The sequence below is a fragment of the Bombyx mori genome, chromosome 4 (genome assembly GCF_030269925.1).
Source record: "Bombyx mori chromosome 4, ASM3026992v2".
NCBI lineage: Eukaryota > Metazoa > Arthropoda > Insecta > Lepidoptera > Bombycidae > Bombyx > Bombyx mori.
The window spans coordinates 7,494,535-7,510,662 of record NC_085110.1 but is presented as its reverse complement, the minus strand read 5'-3'; the positions used below and the strand labels follow the sequence as shown (position 1 = coordinate 7,510,662).

At 35.9% G+C, this 16,128-nt stretch overlaps 1 protein-coding gene across 1 annotated transcript; it reads left to right on the top strand.

The window, feature by feature from the left end:
* Window positions 1–3,919: 3,919 nt before the first annotated feature.
* Window positions 3,920–15,928, top strand: LOC101743553 (dolichyldiphosphatase 1). The gene is made up of 5 exons (XM_012693059.4): window positions 3,920–4,566; window positions 4,662–4,762; window positions 5,593–5,771; window positions 8,737–8,964; window positions 10,416–15,928. The coding sequence occupies exons 1-5, from the start codon at window positions 4,452–4,454 to the stop codon at window positions 10,546–10,548; spliced, it is 756 nt and encodes a 251-aa protein (XP_012548513.1). The 5' UTR covers window positions 3,920–4,451; the 3' UTR covers window positions 10,549–15,928.
* Window positions 15,929–16,128: the final 200 nt, after the last annotated feature.

Here is a 16,128-nt window from a genome sequence, read left to right as displayed (position 1 = left end):
GAAATTATATTCCTAACATTAGTAAAATAACATTTTAATTTTTTTTATAGGTTATGTATTGAAAGTGTTGGAAAATTATTTCATGTTTTAGCTGGAAAACGACATGGAGAATTATATGCAATACAAGATAATGGGCTCCATCAAATGAATTTGAATGAAACCAAACTGTTTACCATCCAAATTCGATTGTCGGGCAGATAGAAAACGAAAATTCACTCAAAGTGAACCTCGGCCTGCATTTGTGAAACGGCAAAGACTCACTATTGTCAAGGAGATTGAAGAGACGACTAAAAATGAGATGTGTTATATTATTATACCTTTGCCATCTTGTAGTCAAGGTAGGTGTAACTGTCAATAATTAGTAACACTCACAGATCTCATAATCAAATAACAATATCAGAAAAAAGGATAATAGTTTGTTAGTTAGTGGAAGTAGCTAAAATGGGCAAGTGGACCTCAGTTCCTATTACATAAGTTACTAGGAAGTTTGTGATAATGAAAATTTATAACAGTGTAATATCACTTACTTACTTTAACAGTGAAGGAAAACATTGTGATGAAACCTGCACATCTAAATGTTCTTAGGATTTTCTTAGGTGTGTAATCCACCAACCAGCCCTAGGCCAGCGTGGTGGACTAAGGCCTAAAAACCCTCTCAATGGTAGTGGAGTCCAGTGTCCAGCAAGGGGATATATTATATGGGCTGATGATGATGACTAGGAAGTTACATACTACGAGGGCTGCACTAAAAGTATCGGGAATGGAATATTTCCACTGTTCCTGTCATATTAAAATCTTTTTAATTGAAAACTCCTTGGTTTTAAAAATCGAATACCATTTATTTATTTAAAAAAAGATTTTCGGTCTTGTCACGAGGTTTTGTCAAACTTGTTTAGTCGTTGAGAAAATGGAATTGACTCGAGAAAATTCAAGAGCGATGATTTATTATGACTTTCGAAGTGGTTTAACACAAAAACAGTGTGTTGACCGGATGATTTCTGCATTTGGTGATGAAGCCCCATCCAAAACCACAATTTATCGCTGGTTTGCTGAGTTTCAACGTGGACGTGTCAAGCTCAGTGATGATCCCCGTCAAGGTCGTCCAAAAAGTGCAGTCACCCAAGAAAACGTTGATGCTGTGCGTAAGCTGATTGAGGAAGATCGACATGTGACATACCGCGAAATTCAGGCAACTTTAGACATTGGCATGAGTCAAATACAAATAATCTTGCATGAACAATTAGGTGTAAAAAAGTTGTTTTCCCGATGGATACCGCATTCGCTCTGTGAAGAGCAAAAAGCGGCTCGCGTTACTTGGTGCGTCAGAACTCTCGAAAGATTCCACGCAGGATCCTCAAATGCTGTATACAATATTGTATCAGGTGACGAATCCTAGATATACGCGTACGAACCCGAAACAAAAAACCAGTCACGAGTTGGATGGTAAACAGTTTGGTTTCATTCAAATTCATTTGATGGAGCCCATTATCTTGTATTGCATATAATTCTCCATGTCGTTTTCCAACTAAAACATGAAATAATTTTCCAACACTTTCAATACATAACCTATAAAAAAAAAAAAAAATGTATAGCAACCCTAACGCCTGCCGCGTCGGCAGCCGCGTCTGATCGCGCGCCGCGACCAATCAGGGACTCTCGTTGTCGGCTCCCGGCGCGATTCAAAGAGTAGCGACCGAAGGGCTTTCCTTTTGGCAAGCCGCGCGTGCGCCTTTACTGGCGCCGACAGTTCACCCGCAACCACCGAAGCATACACACGAGAATACGTCCGCACCTCGCTCGCTACCATTCCTTTTCGAACTTGTTTGTGGGACCCTCTGGAGTATTCATACCCAGTGCTCCAGCTGGACAACACAAAAAATGTTATTTTACTAATGTTAGGAATATAATTTCGACTGTGTAAAAAAGTTATTATAATGTATACCTACATTATCTCTTGAAAGATAAATAATGAACTTATTTACTTATTTGTTTATATTACCTATGTGAACTCTTAACCTATCTTTTTTATACCTTTATAACGATAGGTAAGAGGATGAAAAAAATATATTTGGTCTAGCTTTACGCGAATGCACATTATTTCATTTATTTATTTTTAATTTTTTTAATTAAACTGTATACCAATTAATTGCTCCTTTAGGATTTATATTTGTTTTTTTTTTCACGATTAAAACCGCGTAGAAAGTTTAGGCATTACAGTTGACGCATGCGCAGTACACATATTTTGCATACATTTATTCAACTAATAAAAATAGTAAATTAAACAAAAAACGAGTAATTTCGAACAAGAACAAACGTGTTTTATATAAGAACAATCGAAAATGAATATTTACGAGTCATTAAGGATGAAAAAATATTAAAAATTGCAATCGTGGGGGAGAGAGAGAGAGAGAGAGTATTCTTTATTGTACACCAAAAAAACAAATAATACAAGTGCGATACATTAAAAACAAAAAGTACAATTGGCGGTCTTATCGCTAAAAGCGATCTCTTCCAGACAACCATCAGGTGGACAAGAATCATTTGGAAACGAACTACGCGCGGTGTACCATTCCAGTGAAATACATATACATATATCTACACATACATATACATATACATATCTTTGCAAATATACATAAAATTAATACAAAATAACTGTGGCTAACTTGTACATATATTTTTAATAATTTTTTTAAAATAAATACATGCAGAACAAACAATTATTAACAGTGAACAATCAAGAACAAATGATGAACAAACGAATTAATAGAAAATAAGTAGAAAACAGGAAAGAAATTTTTTTTTTAGGGGCTAACTTCAGTCACCTGGATAGCTACCCTACCCTACCCTCCATAGTCCACAATCACAAACAATTCTAATCAATTTAAGTTTCGTTTTTACGTCAGTGGTTTAGCCAATCGATTTTAAAGAAATTCGGTAAGTAAATTCCGGTTGTATTTTCCGGTATGTAATTTCGGTTCGGCTCTCTAACACATAGCTACAAACCATTGAGTTTGTCGTCTTATCACTGGTACCGGTCACCGCAGCAAGGGTTCGACGAGTGAATTAACCCATAGACACAGCCCACTGAGTTTCTCGCCGGATCTTCTCAGTGGGTCGCGTTTCCGATCCGATTCGCTGGTAGATTCTGCGAAGCACTGCTCTTGCTAGGGCCAGTATTACTTGTTAACCCCACTCCCGGTTTGAGTCCCGTGAGCTCACCTACACGTCAAGGAGAAGCTGAAATAGCCTCTCAAGGCTATCAACATATGTGGGAAAAAATAAAAGTTCTCGTCGGATCTTGTCAGTGTGTCGCAATTCCGATCCGGTGGCAGATTCTGCTAAGTACTGCTCATAACCTGCTGAGTTTCTCGCAAAATCTTCCCAGTGGGTCCCATTTCTAATACATTGGTAGATTTGAAGCACTGCTCTTTCCAGGGTTAGTGTTAGCAAATTCTCTCAAGTTGAACCCGTGAGCTCACCTACCCTTCCGCGAGAAGCTGGAATAGCCAGAGGCTACCAGCGAATAGATAGGGAAAAAAGCACTTCTCTCGCTAGGGCTAGTGTTAGCAAATTCTCTCAGGTTAAGCCTGTCAGCTCACATATTTTTTTATTTTTTTTTATTTCTTAGATGGATGGACGAGCTCACAGTCCACCACTTCGTGTTATGTGGTTACTGGAGCCCATAGACATCTACAACGTAAATGCGCCACCCACCTAGGCGTAAATGCGCCACCCACCTCGCGCACGTAAATTGAATAGTCTCCTCAGAGGAGAATGACAGATGGAGGCTATTCCAGCTACGCGTTATCCAAATATCCAGCGAATAGGTACAGAAAAAAAGCACTGCTGTCGGAGATCTATGTATTAATGTTAATCTATTTAGGAGAGTACGCAACTGTCATGTCAATGACCTTTTTGGCGGGAAAGCGAGGAGTGAAGTTTTGTGATTTGTTTTATTTTGTCTATTTAGTGTTTCTTCAGGTTTAAATGTGTAATAACGGTGGCTTATTAACTGTTTTATATCTGTGAAAGTGCACAAATGCGGGAAAATGAAATAAAGCCGCTGGACGTAACTTCTCGGGATCCTTCAAAAAGTCCACTGAAAAAATCTCAGTAAATCACCACCATTTTACAGAGATTATATTTCATCCCATATCATCTCATCTCATTTCATTTTATTTCATCCCAGTTGATTAATGTCTCAAATTAATCATCTTCATTTAATTTCAGTCCATATTATCCTTTTTCCTAAAAATAAGAATATATATTAAAATAAGACATGACCTAAAAGTGTTAGTTACCAGGTCATAAAATCTCTTAAAAAAAATGTCATGTCAATTCATGTCATTAATGTTGTGGACATCACAATCAATTCATGAAAATTATAAACACTACATAGTTAGTAGGTAATTCACATGTGAACTGTAAACCAAATGTAGCTTAAATCTATGTCGAAATTATTTGAAAATAAAATGGACAACGACCAAGTAAACGATTTCATGCATAAAAATGGCGATATCGAATGGCAGCCGTTAGCGCTTACTTTGGTTGAATATCCGAGAGGTCTGGTATTTATTTAATAGCGTTTCAAAACATGATCCCAGGATTAATGGAAGAAAATTTAATGTCTTTTTATGGATCAATTGTTATCGTTACAGGTGATTTAATTGGTAAATTCTTTGCATTCATCAGTTTATCTCCATTCGGTATTGGTGCTGGATTTGTAACCTTAATTTTGTTTCGTCGAGATCTTCACACTGTGAGTAGGAATTTTATTCTTTAAATAATTTTAAGATTGACTTAGGAATGTTTTTGTTTAGCTAATAGAACCGAAATGTCACGTTAAGGTTTTTCCCTAGTAGATTATAATGTCATTAAAATAAATGTTACATTTATGTACTAATTCAGTAATATAACGAGAGGTAAAATGCTATTTAGTTTAACTAAAGGTGCGTTTTAATTAGTATTAGCACAACATTTCGATGTTCAGGATTGGACTTCAATTAAGTTTACTTCATTCAAATAGCTGAAGAAGTTTTTTTGTTATGAGGTTTTTATCCAAATTTTAAACTTTTAATGGCTCTCCTGCAAAGTTGCAAAAATGTTGCTTAAACCTAATATTTTCATCCCATTAGTCCCAAGGGAGGTGAAGAAATTTTGGAGAATTTGCCTACTTGATCTTAATGTATAACAGAAGCATATATTGTCATAAATCAAAATCACGAATCCAATCAAGTGGAAAAACCTGATCAGTCAATGGAACATAGTATTTTGGAAGTGCTGATTAGGAGTTAATATTTGTATTTTGACTATAAGAAAAATAAGATAGGCTAGAAAGCTTATATCAGGCATCCACCATAAATTTTATGTAATACTGATGTTGACATCTTTTACATCACTGAGAAAAAATGGGTGAAATTAATTATATATCAGTATCATCAAATGATGAATCCAAAGCAGTAATAATTTTACTGCATTCTAATTATTATTCTGCTCTTTCCATTTGCTCTCAACACTATTTTGAAATTCAGAGGGGTTTGTTGTTATTCTTAATGTTTTAATCTCATGAAATTATATGATTATTTTCAGATAGCTTTCTTCTGTGGCACATTATTGAATGAAGCAGTTAATGCTACATTAAAGCATATTATTTGTGAATCTCGACCAATGACCAGAGGGAACTTGTATAATGAATATGGGATGCCTTCGTCACATGCTCAGTTTATTTGGTTTTTCAGTGTATATGTTTTTTATTTTGTTTTGATCAGGTATAGCTAAAATATTTGTTTTATTTAAATTTTAGATTTGCTATATTATCATTCACAGAAATATGTTATATTTATAATTGAAAACATGAGTGGATGGAGAAAATTGCACTTATGTTTATTTTAATTATTATTGAAGTAATTATTAACGCATTGTTAACACCTAAACAGTTCAGACAGGCAGACTTAAACAGTGCTTGTGGTTTAAAACTAGAGATTTAATTATTGATTGCATTCAGCATACAAAAATTGTAATTGATGTATGTATATATACATAGTCAGGTCATAAATTCTGTCACATGTTTAATGTAAAATAATTGAAACAAGTTTATTCATTATGTAACCATTCATTCATATACCAAAATGAACTTAACAAAACATAGATTCTTATGACACTGAAGTTTATTCTAAACGACCTCCGTGATTTTGAATACAGGCCTTCAATCTGCGCGGCCAGTTGTCTATCGCAGCACGAACGAGGTCCATGTCAATATCGGCGGCTGCCTTAATCAAGGATGTTTTGAGTGACTCCAAATTGGGATGAGGCTTTGAGCACGCCTTTTCCTCCAAGTGTTGCCATATCTTGTAATCTAACGGATTCAAATCTGGACTGGAGGAGGGCCAGTCTTCGTGCCGGATGAAGGCGTTTTCACGCGCCGCCAGCCAGTCTTGTGTGCTCTTCGCTCTATGAGCTGGCGCCGAATCTTGTTGGAATACCCAGTGCCTGTTATTGAACATGGTATGAGAATCAGGTACCACAAGGTTCGTCAGGACTGTATTTTGATACACAACTGCATTCGTTTTTACACCTTTCTCACAAAAATGTACCTCTGTTAAGCCCCAATAAGAAACTCCCAACCATACCATGAGCGAGGATGGAAAATGACCTCGTTAGACACGCGGAATACGGTTGCTCGCTTCTTCACTACTGTGTGCGTACACCTTATCATTTTGTTTGTTGTAGCTCTCTTCTACGGTAAAAATTTTTTCATCCGAAAAAAGAATTTCCCTAAATTTTTTCCCGCGTACCGCTTCAACAAAGCGCGGCATCTCTTCAGTCTCAGGTCCATTAGACGAGCATTCAAACGATGTCCTGTTTTTCTTCGATATGCCCGAAGCCCTAAGTCTTCATTTAACACCCTTTTCACCGTGGTTCTGCTTAACTCCATCTGAAGGGCCAACAGTTTCTGCTTACGTTTGGGATTTCTTTGAATTCGCGCCTTCACAGCTTTTAACACTGCTGGAGTCCTAACAGACCGAGGGCGACCACTTCTTGACCTGTCATCTACACTAGAGTCTTAATTGTTGTTGTTGCTGTAATCGTTTGATGGTACGATAAACGAATCTTTTGGTTGTATTCAAATTTTACAGTATGTTAAAAATTTGAATTGGCGCGTAACCGCAACGATGCAACGCAATAACTGCAACACGGTCTTCTTTAAGCGTCCACTCCATATTTAAAAATGAGTAAAATTCTAAATGTATACTATTTTTATTTTCATGAACAACTCGAAATTCGAATTCAATAAACTTTTTTGTGGCCAGCATTCTAAAAGAAAAGTTTTTACTGTGTGACAATACTTATGACCTGACTAGGTATATCACTATGAGAATATACATTATCATAAACACAAATCACGAGAACTAAAACTATTCTATTATAGCTATATAATTAAATAGTTTAATGCTCTTATATAATATTGTCACTCATTTATAAATGTGGTATTTATTTTCAAGAAAGTGGTTTGGAATTTTTGCAAAAGTAAGCTTATTTTGAAAATGTCGTTAATACAATTTAGGCAGTTGTCAAATCTCTTCTGTTCTTTGATATGTATGTCTAAAAATGTATTGCGACCCGCACTATGAGAATCTCAGGTGTGCTGGTAATTATATATTTTGAATAGGACTTTCGCATGAAGTTTTCGTGGTGTCTTTTACCAGAATAATCTCCTTTTAAGACACTCAGAAGTTCAAATTCTAAGTCTAGATCTTCAATATGCTTCCAAGCAACTTTTATACCGGCTCAGGGTCGTTCAGAGGCGTCCCGTCGACGATCTTGGGTAACTTGGCATATCGCACCTTTAGAATTATAAGAGACCCAAACAAAAAAAATGTGTTTTTTCGTAAAAAAAAAATCTAATGAAGTTTTTAAACCGAAAAGAGGTAGAGGGAAGGGAATGGAGTCAAAGAGACCGATGGATAAGTTTGTCCCTTTTTAAGCTGCTTTTGGTCATTTGAGTATTAAGAGTTGCTAAAAAGGGTCGTTCTAGGTCCATTTTTTAAATTAAAGTCGAAATCCTAAATTTCGAAATGGGTCTCTATAATTCTAAGTGTGCGATATATTACATTGTCTTTCGAGCCACCGTGCCAAGATACTCAACTGAGGGTCAGCTTATTGTTTAGATATTTCGTGCATTCTGAAGTGAGCTTAGGGTTGGTTTCAGCTGATGAGAGAGCTTTAAGATTCGTCTGACTACCACAGAAGATTTACCTTTTGATGATGTACTCAGTTTGTTTGTATGATTGCATTTACTTGAACGTACCGTCGGTTCTCGTATACCTGACGCACTGTGTCAAATGGACTGGTAATTAAAAAAGTGATCGATTTCATTATTCAATGTAGATATGAATTCATTTTTCTTGGAAAAGAGAGAAAGTAACAAGAAATAAAGAGTGCTGAAAATATGATATGCAAATTGTAAAATTGTCTTATAGTTTGATAACGGTATTATACATATAACATTTAAATAAGTACATTTTACAAAAGTTTGAAAGCTATCAATTTGGCCGCTACTGGTAGGTTTCGTATTATTATTATTATTAAACTATCTTCTTAAAAAAAATTCAACTAAAATTTACTTTACGGACCATTGTTCATCCACTTTTGGTTTCCAGTTATGTTGTTCCAGGTGATAAAATCATTTCTCAAATAAAATTTAATGAAATTATAATAGAAATTTCTTTTCAGATTACATCACATAAACAATAATAGCATAATATCGGCCTTATGGAGAGTTATAATTGTGAGTGGATGTATATGCCTAGCTGGACTTGTCAGCATTGGAAGAGTCTATTTGCATTACCACACCACTTCCCAAGTAGTGGTGGGGGCTATTGTAGGAATTATGTTTGCAACTATTTGGTTTGCACTGGTTCACAGAGTATTCACACCACTTTTCCCACAGATTGTTGCATTGTAAGTATTATACAGCTATTTCATTATCATTAATAATATTTATCTTTATATCTATAGAGAATATTTGTGGCTGTAAATGTTTGTTTCCTCGTTTTCGTTGAACAGTGCACTATGCATTCCCGAGTCGTTTATCTTTAGTTAAATATTTTATAACCACATGTGATGTCTATGGATTCCGGTCCTGAGTTCGTTAATCTATCCATTCCAATAATTGGGTGTATATATTTTATACATTGTTAAGTAGTCACATCAAAGGGAGTAGAAAAAAGAAGAGGGGAGCGCTAAAAAAAATATAAACACTGAAGCGAGAATACTTTTTTTTAATTAGTTACAAATCTAACATACTACCATAATGTGTCGTGGCCTAACGGATAAGACGTCCGGTGCATTCGTGTTGAAGCGATGCACCGGTGTTCGAATCCCGCAGGCGGGTACCAATTTTTCTAATGAAATACGTACTCGACAAATGTTCACGATTGACTTCCACGGTGAAGGAATAACATCGTGTAATAAAAATCAAACCCGGAAAATTATAATTTGCGTAATTACTGGTGGTAGGACCTCTTGTGAGTCCGCGCGGGTGGGTACCACCACCCTGCCTATTTCTGCCATGAAGCAGTAATGCGTTTCGGTTTGAAGGGTGGGGCAGCCGTTGTAACTACTTGAGACTTTAGAACTTGTATCTCAAGGTGGGTGGCGCATTTACGTTGTGGATGTCTATGGGCTCCAGTAACCACTTGACACCAGGTGGGCTGTGAGCTCGTCCAACCATCTAAGCAATAAAAAAAAAAAAAAAATGTGACCGTGTAGAAAATACCAGGAATTTTTTCGCCTGTGACTATTGTTTTGAAAAAATATTATAGTATAATCCTTATTTAAATTCTGCATGAAATATCGTTTTAGTAAATGAGAGGGTATTGTTCTGTGTTGTTCCTATAGCATAGAAATAATCCGTACATCGATCATCATCATCATCATTATCCTACCCTTCTCCCAGTCACCTGGGGTCGGCGCAACATGTTTTCTCCTTCCATACTCTTCTATCATATACCATTTCTTCGCTCACTCCCCTCTTACCCATATCGTCTTTCACGCAATCCATCCATTTATTCTTAGGTCTACCTCTTCCTCTATATCCTTCCACATTCATAGTTAACATTTTCTTACCAACCTCATTTTCATTTCGTCTCATCACATGTCCATACCATCCCAAATGCCCACTTCTCAGCTTCTCTGTCACAGGTGCCATTTTCAGACTTCCTCTAACATATTCGTTCGTATAATCCGTACATCGATGTGTGTTCCAAATCCAGTCGTCTGGACTTTTACCTATAGTATTTTAAATGCAAAACTAATTGAATCGATCTATTAAAATGCTTAAATTCGAAATTGTAATATAACCAACTGTATTATTTCGTATAATGTATGTAAACGTTTGAATGTCTTTGCAGAAAAATAAGTGAAATGCTAATGATAAGGGACACAACGTTGATACCGAACGTATTGTGGTTCGAATACACGACGTCACGTCAAGAGGCTCGCGCTCGAGGCAGGAAGCTGGCGGCCCTGAAACCGACGCAATGACGGTGCGAGAGCGCGCGCGTGTCCGCCGCCGGACGGAGACCGCGCGCGTGACTGTACTTCGCCGTCGCGGCATTCGCACTGCTCGGCGGCTTGTTGCTAACCAACAATAAACCCGGTCGCGGACACTGACATCGCCACCGTACCTCTCTCAGCTCTATAATATTACGACTTACTTTCTACATATTTATCCTCCTCCTCCTTCAGTCGATCATTGCTGAGCATCGTGACGCGCCCGCCTGTGACTTTTTTGTAATTTGTCGGTCAGTGGCGCAGTGAAGTGCGTAACTCAGTCTCGTGTCCAGTGTGCTTAGTGCGAGTTTTTGACGTGACAACGTCTTATAATTCGATGGAGCCGGCTGCACGCACGAAAAAACATGACTCATGCGGCGTTACCTCGCTCTGAGGCGTTCCATTTAAGGCTTGAAGTGCAAGCGAGAGCGCGCAACGACAAAGAAGCACAATCGGCCGCCGCGTTTGGCAGCATTCGACATCTGTCTCTCTCCTACTTGAGTGAGCGATGCATCCGCGTGGACAGCTGCTATACAATAATACATTTACATGTTTTCGTCAAGTATGAAGTTCAGTGAAAAGTGAATGTGATGTCAATTGTCCATACAAAATATCTAACAAACAAATAAAATTAAAATTTTCTTTTGAAAAAATGAAACCATTCCATCAGTACTTTCTTATGACGTTGTCACGTTCAACTATCGTCAGTAAACCGACTTTACAGACAACCGATATTTATAACGTTCTCGATAGCGTAAAAGTTAAATCAAATTTGTATGGAGTTGGAACGTTTGCCTACGTTTTCCGCTAGGGGCGCTGTTTCAACTACATACAGATTTGAGTTACTTTTACGCTATCGAGAACGTTAAGAAACTCGCACTAAGCACACTGATGCTCGGACACTTGGTCACTCCATCTCTTTTGGTTCCGACCTCTGGATCGTCTTCCATCCACTTTACCCCATATTTATGATGATTACTTTTTTTTTAGCGAACCGGTCAAAACTGTCGGGATCGTATGCAATTTGAATATTAACATTATTTTGTACTAATTTAATGTTGGATTGTATAAAGAATGTGAAAATTATAATTAAGCTTAAACTTTTATAAAATTATTATATTTCATCTGTTTTGATATACATCGTTGATTGTGTATGCAGCTGATGTTTCATTTGGTGGCAAGTGGTTACCGATGCTCATAGATATCAAAATGGGAATGCTGCTATTCACTACGCTACTAAATTTTATAGTATAATGGCTCTCGTAACCTTCAAATCGGAAGGTATGACTGCTTCGCAGCAAAAATAGACAGGGTTATTGTACTTAACCGTGTGAGCTTACAACATCCCTTGCCGGCAGTAATTACAAAAATTATAATTCACGCAGCTTTGATTTTTATTTCGTGCTGCTAATAATTTATTATGGCAGTTGTTCATGAACTCGTAACTACCCACGTATTTCATTTGCATAATTGTCATGTGCCTGCGAGACTTAAACACCGGCATAATCACATCGCATTATAACTTCTAAGTATATTATACTGTTTTCTTTTTGTTATATATATTTAGCATTCGGGGTCTACTTGTCTTAGTAATGAGTTCATTCTCGTTATTCTCTCATGTGTGTTTTGAGAATGGACGCCAATGATATTCTAGTTCGGGGGTATTAGATGTATTTTTATTTATATCGATTTCTCAAAATTTCAATTCTAAATGTTACGTTGAAACTAAGAAAGTCAATCACTAAAATTTACCTATTAATTTTCGTAAGTAAGTAAGAATTAGATTCCAGTTTTTTGAAACCATACAATACACCATAAAACTATTTTATCAATACTAATAATACGAATGTGAAAGTGTATTTGTTTGTCTGTCCTTGTTTCAAGTTGAAATGAAGCAACAGATTATTTTGTTTTAATGGCAGTTTAGGTCAAGAGGGTGACATAGGCTACCATTTATCCCGAAAAAAAAAAACATCTCATTCTCACAACAAGGATATTATTACCAGCTAGGATTGGCAGTCGACTGTAGTTCGACTTTTTTGAGTGTTTGTGGACTTCGAACATAGTCTTGTATTGAGGAAATGATAGCATTTTGTATCACCACCACCCGAGTTCCTATTTCAATTTAAAAAGCAATTATCATTATAGTTGCCAATCTTTTATTACACTATATAGGCAGGCGTTTACATTTACTGTGTGATTCGGCCATACCTGGATTCAAATACCCCAGTTGGTTATTTTTTTTACTAAATTAGTTAGATACTCATTTATTAAAATCCGTGGTCCCGCCCGTTATATATTTGCATAGTTACTGGTGGTACTGTGCACCCGCTCGAGTAGGAACTACCATTCTGTCTCTGTTATGTTTTCCAGTGAGTCATATATATATAATAAGATTGGATGAATTTTTGAATAATGTAAATGACTATTGTTTCCATGTAAGTTTGCAATTGAGGTTCGTCGGAACAAGAAACTTTTTACGTGCTGTTAAATCATCCATTAATTCACAACTACTACCTATACTGGAGGTAGGACTTTTTGTGAGTCCGTGCGGGTAGGTACCACCACCCTGTCTATTTCTGCCGTGAAGCAGTAATGCGTTTCGGTTTGAAGGGTGGGGCAGCCGTTGTATCCTTGAGACCTTAGAACTTATATCTCAAGGTGGGTGGCGCTTTTACGTTGTAGATGTCTATGGGCTCCAGTAACCACTTAACATCAGGTGGGCTGTGAGCTCGTCCACCCATCTAAGCAATAAATAAAAACCTACATATGACATCATACGTTGTGGTTAGTGCTTAGTTTGAGAAGAGTGTTTGAATTATTAATTTATTACTTTTAGGTAGTGAATTAAAATATGTATTTATTTTCTCCTAAAAAAATTTTGAAAGATCGTTTTAATTTCATTAACATTCTTTACATTTACTTTTTAGATTATTTTGTTGTTTGTGCCCGGTTGCCTTATAGGTTGTAGGTACAAGCTAAAACTTTAATATTTCCTTATTTTGGAATTTTCGGCTAGGCAGACTGAGGAGGCGGCAACTATCGATACTCTTACGTGAAAGTAATTCTCAGTTCTATTAGTACTTAAAATAAAGTAAATATAAACGAATAGTAATAATAATAATAAAAAGTTTAGCACTCATGGTTTCGAATAGTAATAATTAACAAAAACAAAATTTAACAAAAGTAACGCTCATGGTTCCAAGGTTGTGTATAATGTGGATTTATTTATAAGGAATACGAGTAATTGTTGTCGAAATTTAAACATACAAATTTAGGAAATTTTGATAATGATTTTTTTTTAATTAATATAAGAACGGAAATTTGTATTAAATACTTAAAATTATTATACAAACTTCTATAAATAGAGTACTTCACTATTTTTCTATATGTACGTAATACTCCTTGTTAGTTTAAATTCGAATAAATTTAAAAAGTTTTCATCATGTTTTAACTTCTTTTTTGAATTTCATGGTGAACGCGTGTGACGTCAACCATCCATTAGACGGCCTACAAAGTTACAACTGTATTGAATCTGAATTAATTTTTTCTTAGTAACCTAACTAGTAAAATTGGCCGTAACCTAAAATTACTTTAGAACATAGTGCACAAAATTCAATTTTATTTTTTCTGCCTAATCGTTGGTAGCCTAAGGGGCCAACTACCCGCGAAAAGGCAAGTGAGCTCACGGGCTCAATTTGAGAGAATTGCTAACACTGACTCTCGCAAGAGCAGTGCTTCGCTGAATCTACCACTGGATCGGAATCGCGCCCCACTAATAAGAATCTGATGAGAAACTAAGTGGGTTGGTACGAGTTAATGTATTCAATACAATTCGCCCAATATATTAATATAAAAGGAATACATATTTCATTATCTCGAACTTCAAGAATGTAATACATGACCCATAAACACAACTATTTCTGTTAAATTTGAATGGGTGGCGTGACGTCATGCATTGTGATTTGTATTTACAAAACCGGGTTTTAAAAAAAAACAAGATACGTACGTTTGATATTTAAATGAGTAAAATGCACCCTTAGTTCAATTTTAAATCTATCAGGTTCTATATAAATATTAAGTATTTTTGTTATGTTTCTGAAGTCTAGTGCCCAATAATGTAAATCCTGGTTGAATTAGGTATTCAATTTGATAGTTTAAAAGAAAAGAGCAGAAAATCCGCATCGTTATAACAATTATTCCGTCTGATTAAAGATATAAAGCAATGTCTAGGACCTAAGACACCTAGACTAGACTAACTAGACTAGTATTTTCTTTTACCATTTATATGTACCATTATGAATTTTATATTAAATTATACATTTTGTAATGCGCCTTAGTAGAATGCTAGATTGTGACGAATAATATTAATAGATACCAAATAAAATACAAATATTGAAATAAAAACGGAAATTTGCGCAACTTTGAATAGGTAATTATTATTGAAAGCAATAAATTAAGCAACCGACCAAATTACAATTCCCGTAAGTTATATGTATAGAATACAGATACTAGGTTATCCAATATATGTACAATAACTTAAGGAACAATCACGATTGGACTGGATAATTTAAGCCTTTTTTATTTAAGCCTAGTTAATAATATGTAAGTATTAATGTTAAGTGTGTAGTGATTTAACAATAATTGCATTACTGAATACGAATACATCAGTTTGTAGAACTATAATGCAAATAGCTACTCCAGGCAGCGGCTTGACTCTGCCCCTGGCATTGCTGAAGTCCATGGGCGACAGTAACCACTCACCATCAGGTGGGCCGTGTGCTCGTCTGCCTACAAGGGCAATTAAAAAAATTACAAGTATTCTCCGAAGTTTAGTGCAATGTATAATTATTATTCTTACTAAGATTTTTTTTACTACTTTTGATTCTGGGTTTCGTTGTCCTTGAGATATGAGTTCAAAGTTAGCTTATTAGATGTCGAGTATCTGTTAAAACGGAACCTATATTTGCTCGCACTAAAAAAAGGCATTGTAGTCGTACCTAATTATGTGTTATTTTCCATCAATACCTAATTATATAAACAAAACTTCTAAAAATATTGAAATAGAAGCATAGATTATGCTGCTGATAATGATGATTGATAGGGCCGGTTTCTCAAGCCAGATAAGATTTATCATTTAGAATATAAATCTTGACTTGATTGAGGTAGTGTATTATTTCGATTGCTGCTTTCAGAACGATTGCCTTACATCCTTTATAGAAAGATGAGAAATATTACAATCAAACGCACCAGGGTTGGTATTAAACTTACCGTGTGATGTCACAGCATTCTCGTAAATACCGTATGTTGAACATAAGATTCATATTATTGTAAACGGACAATTTCATTCAAAATAAAGCTTTAAAAATTACCTACTGGACTTTATAATTCCTTAACTTTCCGTAAAACTAAACGAAAGATTTACCAGGGGGAATCGCTAGATCGAAAAATTTTACAATCTGGATTTTATGATAGATGCTAGTTAAATTTCAAACCGGCACTTGATTGACCTGTATCAACGACGGAACCTTCGTATGAGGAAGTTACGACGAATATAGACAGTTTTTTATT

Bases quoted from the DNA above. Each gene is read 5' to 3' on its own strand.
- LOC101743553 (XM_012693059.4), top strand. From the start codon at position 4,452: ATGTCGAAATTATTTGAAAATAAAATGGACAACGACCAAGTAAACGAT. The intron at 4,763-5,592 runs GTGAGTAGGAAT...GATTATTTTCAG, and splicing joins TTCGTCGAGATCTTCACACT to ATAGCTTTCTTCTGTGGCAC. The intron at 8,965-10,415 runs GTAAGTATTATA...ATGTCTTTGCAG, and splicing joins TTCCCACAGATTGTTGCATT to AAAAATAAGTGAAATGCTAA.